Source organism: Malurus melanocephalus, unplaced genomic scaffold, assembly GCF_030028575.1.
Source record: "Malurus melanocephalus ecotype Western Australia unplaced genomic scaffold, MMel_1.1 scaffold_113, whole genome shotgun sequence".
NCBI lineage: Eukaryota > Metazoa > Chordata > Aves > Passeriformes > Maluridae > Malurus > Malurus melanocephalus.
The window spans coordinates 2067920-2080960 of record NW_026623345.1 but is presented as its reverse complement, the minus strand read 5'-3'; the positions used below and the strand labels follow the sequence as shown (position 1 = coordinate 2080960).

The window sequence follows — 13041 nt, the reverse complement described above, 5'->3', positions numbered from 1 at the left end:
AGTCTTCACTTATATTTAAGATACCATAACAAAAATGACAGCTCTATAAGAAATGTTTCCAGGCTTTCTGAAGCCACTCTCCATCACAAGACTCCAAAACCTTGCTCTGACCATACACGCTTCAAAGCAGTAACTCTTTARGTGACAGAATAAACTTTCCCCAGATACTGCCACTTACATCTCCCACACAGACAGGATCAAGTGTAGGCAGACGATAAATTGCAAGACTGTTGGGGTTGTCTCCACCTGTGGCCAGGAGGGTCCTTGAAGGGTTGATCTCAATGGCATGAATGCCACATCCCTGCTGGTTCACCATGCCGGGTTCACGATCCTTCAGAATAGGAATCTTGGTAATTTGACCAGTCTGGACATCTACTACAAATAACTGGGGAAAAAAATCAAGAAAGGTAAGTCATTATCAAACAGATTAAAAAAAAAAGATGGTCAAATATCTTCCCTATTTTGAACTGATATTCTTTTCAAGTTGAAATCCACAAATGATTCGAGGRCGGCTGAAAAATGCATAAATTCCTTCTTAAAACAAGTAACAATTACGTTGCGTTTTATTTCAATCATCCGATTTGAAAAAAAAAAATCCCTTGAATATAAAACTCTTTTCCCTGTTCAGTAGGACAAAACAATATTGTTTTTTAATTTCTGTGTACCCCAGTGAGAAAAAAACCCACCTCAAAAGAGTCATTAAGCCCCATTAGGCTTAGCACAATTCTCCTGCCTCCCAACTAACACACTTACCACAAAGTTTTGGCTTYGACAGACTGACACTTTATAAATCTATGCAACTGGAGTTTACTTTCTGATGACACACAGAGTTGCCAGTATRAACATATAAAAAAAATATTTAGCTTATATACCTCATCCTGCAAAAAGAAACTAGAGCAATATGTCTCTGACACCTTGTCAGAAAACTCTGTTAAAAAGCCTTACAACTCTTCAAACAGACATTACACTCAAAGTTATGTTGGTTCAGATATATACCACCACGAGGTTACAGTTTAAACCAGCACCAAGGTTTACATTGCCTGCCAAAGTGCACTTTCATTTGGGAGGTTCATGGGCTGGGTAATTTCACAGATGGTGCTCAGAGGGCAGCTGTGCTGACAGTCAAACAGGTCTAATAGAGGAGACAAAGCCCTGTGAGGGAACATGAGTGAAGCAAGGAAATGGAGGATCTGAAGCTGACTTGGCACTAAGGAAATGGATGTAGAATGATAGCCCAGGATTACAACTGATTCTACATCATGTTTAGGCTGTTGTTTCTGTAACCAAGGATATTGTTTCAAAACCTCTGAATGTGAACCAAAGATGATAACAATAATAACAAAAYCTTGGAATACAATCTAAAAAATACACACCTCAAGGAAATCRYTCTGAAATCCTTTGTCAGACATTTTAGAAGAAGAGAAATCTAGGGATTCTCAGAGAGAAGTTATACATACAAGCTGCTTTTGGTGAACTCTTACAGACTGTAGATCAGTTCTTTGATAAAAGCATAAGAAAAATAACATCAAGACAATTAGCAGCATATCTAGTACTTAATGTACTGAACTAGMAGAATATTAATGTTATATCAAAACCTGATAAAGTATGGCATGTTACACACATTCCACAGAGAAGGCTGAAATCCACTCACCACTATTTGTGTATTGTGTCTAGAATTATGCATCACCTTCAACCTGCAACTGACTGTAGGCAGAAGCCTTGCACAAACAGATAACTGCTCCTACAGGGACTGCATTTTCATGTTTACTTTTCTATTTTGCAAGCGTGTGGGTGTGGTAACAGCTGAGTAGGAGGGAGGCACTCCTAGCTTTTCCCAAGCCTCACAACGTAGTTCACTACTGCCAGAGACAGCTCGTAAAAACACAATGCACACAGCAGTCCCTCTGCCCAAACAGCCTGAAAATTAACAATTGCATTGAAGGATCAGTAATTCCCTCTTCTCTCACCCTCCCTTATCCTTCCTACGTGAGTGCATATCCCATTTCTCCCCCAGTATTTCTTTCCAGTAGAAATGCCCAATTCCCTCCTTCAACTACTGAAAAAATCCTAAATCCACAAAATTAACAGTTAAGTACTTGGGATTAACGCTTATAGGTGCCAGCTGCAGGTCCTAATGTTGACACCAGAAGTACTAACTAGGAAAACATATCCACACCTAACCATGTTCATGGACTCAGAAGAATTATGCTTCAGCTGTAGAAGATTACCACCTGGAAGAGCAGGTCAACTAGTATGAAGATTGAAATTAAAAGCCCTTTGCATTCTCTAATCTAACACCGCTGTCATACACYTGTCTTGCTTAATAAAGACTGACTCTAACACAAAATACCTTTAGGTAAACTCTAAACTAATTGGACTAAAACTTAAACTATGCACATATAAGGGCTGGCTATGTCGTTTTGGCTGCAAAGGTTTCAGTAGTAACTTCTCCACTTGCTTAGTAAGGAACTTGGCCACTGAGTAGTTTAAAAACAACCACCACCTTCCCAAAGYAAAATAAGCAACCACCGTCTGTGCATAGTGACAGTCTCGCATCACCTGGGGCATCACAGGAAGCCAAAAGCTCACACTCGAAAGCTGCATCTCTAACTGCCCAGAAATCATCCTTGTAAATCCAGCATGAAGAAGCCAAGGTAAGCCAAAMAGTTGCTAGACACTTCTAAAGCCAAAAAGGGAGAAATGTGAAGAACCAAGAGAAGCACCCAGCTGAGAGTGCAGAAAATTTCAATACCATTTTAAGAGTTTTAGAGATAGTAGAGTAAATAAAATACAAAATATTTTCTGCTGTTGAAATAAGTACATCTGCAAACAACTTCAAAGCAGTGTGGACATTAAGAGCCTTTACAAAGTCCTGATAACAAAGAAAATTACAGTATGATCAGTTATCTCAAGCACGAATAAGAACTCTTTTCCCAGCTACTCATTATACAGAAAGTAAAAATCAGCCAACAATATGTTTGCTGGACATAAAAAACGCCACCAGCATCCAACAGTGATCTGTGCATGTTTGTCTCTTGATTTTAAGCTTTTCACAAAATTCAGCTCTTCCTTCTAGTAAATGTATGCATGTCTGTCATTAGGATGCCAAATAACATCCAGAACTTAACCAAGTCTGAATTGCTTCAGCCATCTGACAGAAGTGGAAGGACCACACATTATCTGTGAGAAACACAGCAGATTAAAGCTATCATCTCTTTGCCAGACAACCTTGTTCTAAGGAAACAGGTTGGATTATACAAAAGAGAGAAATCCATCATACCTCTTATTTTTAAAGCAGTTTACATGTACAGCTTGCAACAGAGGTATCATTCAAGGATCAAGGCAGACAAACCTGATTAGGTATTACAATTGACATAGCTATGGAACTTCATGATGTTTGCACACTTACAGAGATTGACAGTTGCATGATTATTTGTCTTTTGGCTTGCAGAAGTGGTGAAAAGTCATTTTGGCAAATGGCTTTCCTGCAATTACTATATGTCTGTCCTCTTGGCTGTCCAACCTGCTTATGCTCAAGTTAACCAAGAAACTACCTCACTTCACTGATAAAGGAAGTTCATTAATCATTACTGTCAAGTAATGTCAAGTCATTACTTGACAAAAGTAAAGACTGGCAGGGAAGAGAGCATCCAAGGATGAGAGTATGAATGCAAAAACCATTCTACTCTTACATACAATACTGAAACTGGAATGGTTTGTCAGGTTTTTTCATTTTTYGACCTGCTTTCCAAGGAACAACAATTTAGGGGGACGACACAACAAGAAAACTAACAATCCATTAGAGATCAATTCCCTTCCCAYGTATCTTCAACTGAAAGCACTGATTTTAAACAGCAAGATTTAAAAAGAGGTCTATGATACCCTATTTCAAGGCAGCACAGACTCTTGTGTCTTCAGCTATTGCCCCTACACAAAGAACAGCAGAAGAACAGGCAGCCATACCACTCTACCTTTTAGTTGACCGTACAGATCAATGAAAACAAAAATAAAGGGTGTCATCCTGTTTTTATTACACAAGCAGGATGGATTGATTTAGAAGGCACAAAGAACATGCATGACAGAGACTGCTCATTCTTSATAAAAGGCTGCCCACAATATGCTCTGTACTCCAGCTCTTTACACAGTGGTTTCAGAAATCGTGGGTACATTTTTGTCACACATAGTAACTTTTGAAAGAAACCCAAGAAAAACACACTGCCCTKCTAAAAATAGTCCCTAAGAGAGAATCAATCACATTCAAGTTTCACAACTGGCTTAAGCCTATCTTTGAGAATCCACATGTCTCCTCCCCACACACCCAAACAGTCTCATCACCTTCGTGACAGCAACTAGTGCTCAGGTAGCCGCAGGCTCAACTGGATCATATCTCTGCCTTGGCGAAACTAACCCTACAAGATGCAAACTTGGGTGCACACAAAGCAGCAAACTGATCCAGCTGACTCCYCTGCCACGTGCACATCAGTGCCAAYCAAAAGGAGCAGGTGGRAACATCCACTTCTGCAATAGCATGACTCCAGGCCAGCTGAGGCTGGTGACAAAAGGATCTCACACTCAGCCAAATTGGAAAATTATTACTTGTTCTCCTTCAAAATATGTTTTTGCTAACAAAATAATAAAAGCAAGACAATGCTTACTGTGTTACTACATCAATACTATTACATTAATACTATTACTATTACTATTAATACACCTCAGTAGCACTGATTGACTTGACCCCAGTTTTTAGCCTTGACTTTCATTTAGATCATAAGTATCTCTCTTTTCTGAYATTAAAACACTTGGCATCAGGTTCTTTGTTCTGTCACAATACAGATTTACTAATACATGCAAAGCCCCAAAGAAAAACAGGCACATTAAACTATCAAATTGGCACTGTATGCCTACTTTCTGCTGAAGATTCAAATAAAGCAGCATAGAATGGCTTGGATTGTGAGGGACCTTTAAAGATTGCCTTGTCCACATGCACAGCAATAAGCAGTGACATCAGCTGGACATCAGGTTCCTCAGAGCCCTGCCAAACCTGTCCTCACGTTTCCATGGATTGAGCACTCCACAGTTCTGTGGGCAATCCATGCCAGTGTGTCACAACCCTGCTGGTAAAGAACATCCTTCTCGTATCTAGTGTGAATCTGCCCTCTTTTAGTTGAAAACCATTACCTCTTTTCCTGTCACTACAGACCCCGTTCAATTCGTCTGTCCCATCTTTTTTATAAGCCCCGTTTAGCTACTGGAAAGATGTGAKAAGATCTCCCCAGAGCCTTCTCTTGTCYGGGGTGAACAACCAMRACTCTCTCAGCATTTCCTTGTAGGAAAGGTGCTCCAGCCTTCCAACCATCTTGGTAGCCTCCCCTCTGGACCTGCTCCAATAGGWCWGTGTCCTTCCTGCGCWGGGTCCCCAGGGCTGGATGCTCCAGGTGGGTCTCAGCAGAGCGGAGCAGAGGGGCAGAATCCCCTCCCTCCCCTGCTGCCCAYGGTGCTCTGGGTGCAGCCCAGGACACGTTTGGCTCTCTGGGCTGTGAGTGCCATGGCCGGGGCATGTCCAGCCTCTCACCCCCAGCACCCYKRKKYCYTYYKGGSMRGGSYKSYYCTSGKYYKKTYMARKYMMCYWKKSYKRWWWCMRRRKTKSMMCMRSMMYTKGKYYTKRAMYTTWMMAMMWTYCCMWKGGSCCMMYYCMMMRGSMWYCCKKYCYTYMRGKKKKKYMAARSMWCMMYYMMYTKGKKKTKKYMWYMAAMYTKSYKRRGGKKSMMYTKRWYCCYTYKKYYWWKSCMAWWAWKRARRWWWTTWAAWWAMMMYKGKYCCMRKWMMRACCCATGAAGGACTTCATTTGTCACTTGATGTCCACTGGGACTGAGCCATTGACCACTACTCTCTGKATGCGATTACCCAACCAATGCCTCACCCAACAGATCAGCCATCAAATCCACCTCTCTCCAATTCAGAGAGAAGGATGTTGTTGGGGATCAGGTCAAAGGCTTTACMAAAGTCCAGACAAAGCATATCTGTAACACTTTCCTTCTCCACTCCTGCAGTCGCTACATCACACAAGGCCTCTGGTATGTCAGGGAGGATTGGTGAAACCATGCTGGTTTTCTCAAATCACTYCCCTGTCCTCCATGTGCCTCAGCAGAGCTTCTAGGAGGATATGTTCCACGATCTTCCCAAGCACAGAAGGGAGGCGGACAGCCCAGTGGCTCTTGGAGTCCTTCTTTCTACCATTTTTCAAGATAGGCGTAATGGCTTCCCTTTTCCGGTCACTTGGGACTTCAYTGGACTGCCATGACTTTTCCAGCATCATGGGGAATGGCAACTACTTCAGCCATACTAACATGCACTAATCTTAGCACAAAACTTACTCACAGGTTATGTAGCAGAGGCAACTCAAGTGCGTAATGGCCTTACACATCCTTCTTGAAAGGGTCCAAAGCGAAACAATCCACAATATAAAGAAACCACCTGAGAAGTGAGGAGAGGTAAAAGCAGCCAGCAAATTGGTAGACTTTGAACTTACATTTCCAGAGACAAGAACATGCAATTAGGCACTCCACCTTTCTGTGAAACTCTGAAACACTAACAGCTAATGGACACAGAATTGGATGTTACTGAATTTGWACAGCACCAAAAATCCCCTTTGCAATTTTTTATTTGCATCTTGCCCTCTATATTTAATTTCAGGAGGCTGGAAGAGAGTTAACACATGCTGATAGATGGCAAAGGATGGAGAAGTGACACTGTGTCTGCCAATGGGCATCCCTATGACTAACACCATACCTGGCACAGAAACTACCAGACAGACTYGAGTATCACATGCAATTGACAGAAACGCAAATACTCAAGAAACACCTGGCTATTTGTTCACAAGGCACTGAAAGAAATATGAATAAAGATCTCAACTACAGGCATCAGAAGTTTATTTATGCTGAGTTTTGTCACTGTTTAATGGACTTTGAGTTGAGCTACAAACTGCAGGAACATTCCTTTCCTTACCTGTCGCCTTGATGCTTCATCACATGTGCCAAGCCAGAAAACACATTAACTTGAAAAGCAAGGGAAAATAATTTTGCCCATAGACAATTCATATCCAGAGACTGAGGAGGAACTGCACATTGWACTCTCACCACAACCCAGGAATTCAAGACTGGGCTGTAATTGTATGAGATGCACAGAAAAGACACAGAACCTCTAGAACAAATCTGAAGTCTCTAATAGAAATGAGGGCTGGTGATTTACAGCAGGACACCCAAGACAACACAGGAATCTGCTGAAGAGAGAAAAGGTTTCAGCCAGCATTCAGAAACCAACTCATGCATGCCTTGGAAAAGCTGTCTGAGAAATCAGGAGAGAGCATTCAGAAAGGAAGCTTTAAAACACAAATACAGCTATCAGGCCTGCCTGGAAAAAGAAAAAAAAATAGATTCCAGTCAATCATATTCYCAAGCAACTGGAAACAAATGATTATATTCAGGGAATTATTTACAGTCTTACAGTTCTTCATCCTTAACTTTGCATTTAGCAAAAGGATTACATCTTAGACATGTACATGTAACTAACAGAGCAAAAAAAGATGAAAAATTATTACTGAAACTTAATTTTAGATGCTACTTTATTCTTCCTGAAGTAGTAAAGAGTAAAAAAAACCACCAAAACACGAGAACCTTGTGTGTTCTGTGGTTTTGCCTGTCATAAGCCTGTCTCCTACCCAAGTCTCATGAGTTTTTCTACGAAGCCTGAATGGAAGACAGCAGATTATAGACAGTATCTTCTTCTGAGACAGACAGCATTTTCTATCTATCTTCATGGCATCAGTCTTTGGTAATTTAGATACCTATCAGAACACACTCTAAAAGTCTGTACCTCTCAGAAGTTTTCCTGCTCGTTCATTTGAATTGGAAAAACATTAAGAAGCCYACTGCACGCAAGGTCTAGGAGATTACTGCAAACAGGAATCCTGGCTCTGCAAAGCTCAGGTGAAAAGTCKGGGTAATTTCACTTGAAATTTTAGGTGCTTGAATGCTGATATAGTTCCCGTAATTTTAACTCTATCAGGAAAAGCATGTACCTTTACAAAAATAAAATATTTGAAATACTTGATTTACAGCTGCTCAACTGCGAGCACCATGATCCATTCAAGAAGAATAAAGTTATTTCACACCCTGGCATCGTTTTAAGGATAAAAAGTTACTCCATGTAATTAAACAAATTATAATCTTCATAAAAAAAGAATAATTGACAGAGAACAACATATTCTCCTCAGTGTTTTTATAGTAACAAGTACTGCCAAGTGACTAAACCCAAACCTCCTTCTCTATGACAAAAGTGTATTTTTGTTTTGTCATTAAGAATAGTGAATCTTCCTGGCACTGCACAGTGAAGGGCCATTTATAAATTAAATGCTAAAAGCACTCAGTGCCACAGTCGAGCTCTGATTAAAATAACTGCTATAGTTTATATTTTTCTCTTACATTAAATTTAATTAAGAGCAACTCCAATGCAGCAAACCACACTGAAGTCAACCACGGTGTTTAAGATTTACTTTCAACTTGAATGCCACAACTTCAGCATATGAGAATCTGCAAAGGAATTTTTCTTCAATAGCTCACTCAGGAGATGAGAGAAAAAACTCATAATTAGAGTGTAGAGTTTAACGCTCTACTTGTTCAAATGTGAACACAAAGCAAACAAGCTACAGCTATTACAGTATTCATATTTTATATATGATCTTTCACAATGCTGCAGGGTCTTCTTTTGTAATCACTTTATTTTGCTCAGTGACAGATGAGGTCTGTCTCTAAGATTAAGTCTGGTTGTGGAAGAACACACTTGGTTGCAGCATGTGCAGAGGGAACAACAATACTGCTGAATCCCTCTTCAGCTCCATGATTGTTTGGTCCCAAACAATTTTCTGCAAGGTTGTGTTAACAACCCACTTGCCCATTTATCTTCGCGGCAGATGCGCTGGAGCTACAAAAGTTACAGAACACAGCAAAATCGTTGGAGCTCTATAAAATRTGCTGTCCTATTGCTAGAGTAAGCAAGATTTTTGGGAGCTGGTGTTTCCGCAGGAGTTTGTCTCCTGTAAGCAGCTCCACAACCAGCGCTCATGCTGAGTGGCTGAGGAGATGCACGTATGTGGAAAAAGTAGGCAGAGATATTCTATTTCAGGCTTATTGCTGCTAAAAGATTGCTTTGTTTATACAGTTAGGCCTTGTTTCTTAAGAGCTACTGCATGAAAGCCTCCTCCTGTGCAACTGTGAATAATAACAGAACATCTGAAATGGAAAAAAAAAMCAGACCACTGTCCCTTGCTGGTCAGACCACTGAGCATGGCTTTGGCACAGGAAGATCTTGGGGCAAAGAAGCACACAGCAACTGATACACTCTGAGATTTAAGTGCAGCTTCATCTATGCATGCATTCCTTGTAACCCTCAATTCCTTTCTTTGGCACCAACCAATCTGCAAAGGACCAATCTGCGATTTTACACTAATTCAATCAGAACTTCCTGGATGAAATTGCAACCTCAGCCAACGAACTTGGGCTACTAACTTTGGCAGAGAGAGTATTACCGAAGAAACATGATATTCTCCCCTTTACTAATCCCACAGGACACCATTTTAATATTCCCCTGAAATGTTTCAAAGCATCACTTTAGGAATCTGAGGAGTTTTTAATTTTCATAGAAGCATACAAAGAGATACAAACAAGAGAAGTTATTTGAACACTGGAAACATTTTAGAATGAAGAATTACAAAGTCAACAAGCATAGGATAACCATGAAGATCTGAAATGCATTTGTTTTCAAACTTAGAAYATTTCTGGCTGCCTTGACACATATCTAGAGTTTAACCAGACAACAACTGTTTAAAGCACAGAACCATATGTAAAACCAAATCGTGTAAGATTGAGCATAACTGAAAACAGGAACCTTAGCAGCAAGTTCTGCCAGGCACTGACAGCCACCATTAGAGACACTAATACCTGTTCATTAGCCTCCCATCTGCAGGACAACAGGAAAGATCCAACCTCAGTGTAGCTTTCCATCCCGMAAACAGGTGTAAATCGCTCTGTACAGATCACTCAGATGCTTCTTTGTTGGGGCTCACACTGCCACATTTTCAGACAGATCACCCCTAAGCAYTGCTTTCATTCAAAGCTAACCGTGCGTGATTTTGATTCCATTCCTAACTAGTATTAGTTACAAATTCCTAGTATTTTCCCTGGCCATCCACACACTTTGATTACAGTAAGCATCATTTGAGGGTAGAGATGGAATAATTAACAGAGAAAACAGCGACAGGTTGCACTTACCGTATTGCATTTTGTCCCACACACCACTTGTCGGTGGTTCAGCCACTGGGAGGCAAACACTTTATTGAGTGTTCCGAGGTGAAATTCCCTTTCTGTCAGGAGGCTGGGGAGTTGCTGGGCTGCGTATCCGTGCAACAAGCGATGGTAGCTGGACTCATTTTGCATCCGGACCTCTCTCCCTTTGACGTAGTACACCAAAGACCTTTTCACCGGCGGGAGCCTTTTCCTTTTGTGAACCGAGTGATCCCACTCATACTGGGGAAAATAAAGTTGGAAAGTGGATAAAGCAACAAAAACTTTAAGASATCACCTTTCCAAATTCAACGATATTCCCGGCACAAACCCTGAAGCTTTCCAAACCACCCATGGAGCAATTAAACATAAATATCTGCTAAAGGAGCAACACCGCCATGGTGTAACGACAATTCACGGCAGTTCGACACCGTTGGAAYGCCAAACGCTCACGGGACGCAGCGAAGCGCTTGGAACGCGAGAGAAGCACCGCCGACAGGCCTCGCCCTTAGCTTGGCAGGCGTGGGGGTGACACCCAGGTGGCTACCAAATACCGACCGTGGCGTCCAGCCTCCTCCGACCGGGCCAGAGCCAWCCGGCCATCGCTGCTACGCGACAGCGACGGGCGAACGGCTGAAGCCAACGGGGCATCGCGAGCCCCGGGGCGCGGGGAAAAAGGGGGGCACTGACCCTGAGACCAGGGGCTCCTCCTCCCCAGTGACCCTGAGACTTGGGGGCTCCTCCTCCCCGGGTGACCCTGGGGCTGGGGGATGCCCCTCCTCGAGTGCCACCAGGAGCGTGGCTGCCCCTCCCCGGGTGACACCGAGACCGAGGGCTCCTCCTCTCCGGGTGACACCGGGACCGTTGGCTGCCCCTCCCCAGGACCCCCAAGCCCCCAGAACACCCTCCGCCAYCTCCGGACACGGCCACCCCCTTCCTCCCGGGCACCGGCACGTCTGCCCCGGCCCGGGAACCAGCGCTTCTCCAACGCTTCCCACCCCCGGGAACAAGCGCTYCTTCCCCACCCTTTCCCTCTTACCTGCTCCCCCTGGAGTCCCCCGGTCCCCGCGGCGGCAGCCGCCGCCGCTTTCCGCTTCCTGCTAACTGTTTTCCGGGCCATAGTAGAAAGATGAGGCTGGGGATGAGGAGCGGCCCCACATGGAGCGGGACGGGGCGGTTCGGGGCATATGGAGCGGGACCGGGCCCGAGCTCTGTCCCTCAGGCCCCGCCGGCCGCGCCTCACGGCATTTTACAGCACCACGGGCTTTMGTTTTTTTCTCGTCTTTACGACAGTGGCGTGGCAGCTTTGCGGCGGCGGCCCCGCCCCGCCCTGGTGCTCCGTTGCCCAGCAACCGGACGGGCTGGCCGCGCCCCCTTYGCCGTTGCCATGGCAGCGGAGCAAGCGTGGCGGCGGCGTGGGGCCCTCAGGCGGAGSGGCGGGCTCAGCACAGGACGGAGGTTTGGGAATCCCTCACGGGAAGGGGAGATTTCCCCAAATCCTGTGAGTTTGATCAGCCTGTGAGCAGCCCAGGAAAACCGAGACACTTMGGCCCGACCAGTCTGTCAGGACGCCACTGCTGGGGTGGAATCACAGAATTAATTAGGTTGGAAAGGATTTCTAAGCTTGCCCAGTCCAACCTGTGACCAAACACCACCCTGTCAACCAGACCATGGCACTAGTGCCATGTTCAGTCTTCCTCTAAACATCTCGAGGGCGATGACTCTGCCACCTCCCTGAGCAGCTCATCCCYAATGTCTAATCACCCGTTCTGTGAATAAATTCTTCCTGATGTCCAACTCTTCCCTGAACAGTACACTGAATCAGGAGGTGGTTCAACTGACTTKTTCAGGGGCGCATGTAAACACAAAAATCCCTTCAAGGGTCTCCATACCTTTAACTGGTCTTTTAGCACTCCAGCAAAGATCCAGGAATGCACACCAAGAACATCAGAGGCCTCCCCAGTTGAGTATTTTACCCACTGTCAATGCCCTTGACTCATACCTTGAAGGACAGTTTGCAGAATAATAACTTTTTATTTWAAAAAACAGCAAACTGTAACAGGTTAAGGTTCAAAGGTTGCCAGTGGTAGCGTCTGTCTGCAAAAATATATTCCGAGCAATTGAGACAAACAACCGTCACATATAGAGTACAGCTCTTACAGGGCCAACCTGATCAGAYAGCCGATCCCAGAAGTTACAATGGAATCGTCCCTAACTTCTCCCCACTTTTAACTTACTTTTACGCTATTCTTGCACTAGCTTGAGCAACTCTAGTCACACATCATATTCAGTGTGGAGAGGTTGTACTTTGGGAGTGGGTAAAGTCACGTCTAAGGTAACCTTTGGGATGGAGGCGGACATTAGTGATCTCGCTACTGTTACTGATTCAACAGCAAGACATCCCATTTTTTCCTCTTGGTTCTCAGCTGCTATGCAGTTTATCTGCACCACTGAGTTCCCCCTCTTGCCAGGATTTCAACAGAGCCTGGCCCCAGTGTCTCCACTCTGCTCCACCCTCCCTGTTTAGTCCCCTTTAGCATGGATTGTATGTGGGGAATTGGGCATGCCAATCMCATCCCATCCAGGGATTCGCAACTGCATTTCACCCTACAATTTCTGTACTGTTATAACTTCTGCTAGAATGCAAGCATAACTTCCCAATTTTCTCTAATTCCACCCCCAGTCCTTTCCCACACATTCTACC

At 43.9% G+C, this 13041-nt stretch overlaps 1 protein-coding gene across 1 annotated transcript in view; it reads right to left on the bottom strand.

Moving 5' to 3' along the window:
- DCAF12 (DDB1 and CUL4 associated factor 12) overlaps positions 1 to 11614 on the bottom strand; it is a 32001-nt gene extending 20387 nt beyond the window's left edge. Inside the window, exons 1-3 of the mRNA XM_057369650.1 lie at positions 11377 to 11614; positions 10326 to 10580; positions 179 to 385 (exon numbers count right to left, since the gene is read on the bottom strand). Coding sequence (XP_057225633.1) covers positions 179 to 385; positions 10326 to 10580; positions 11377 to 11457 — 543 coding nt within the window. The 5' untranslated portion in view covers positions 11458 to 11614. The remainder of the gene's footprint in view (positions 1 to 178; positions 386 to 10325; positions 10581 to 11376) is intronic.
- Between the last annotated feature and the right edge of the window lie 1427 nt (positions 11615 to 13041).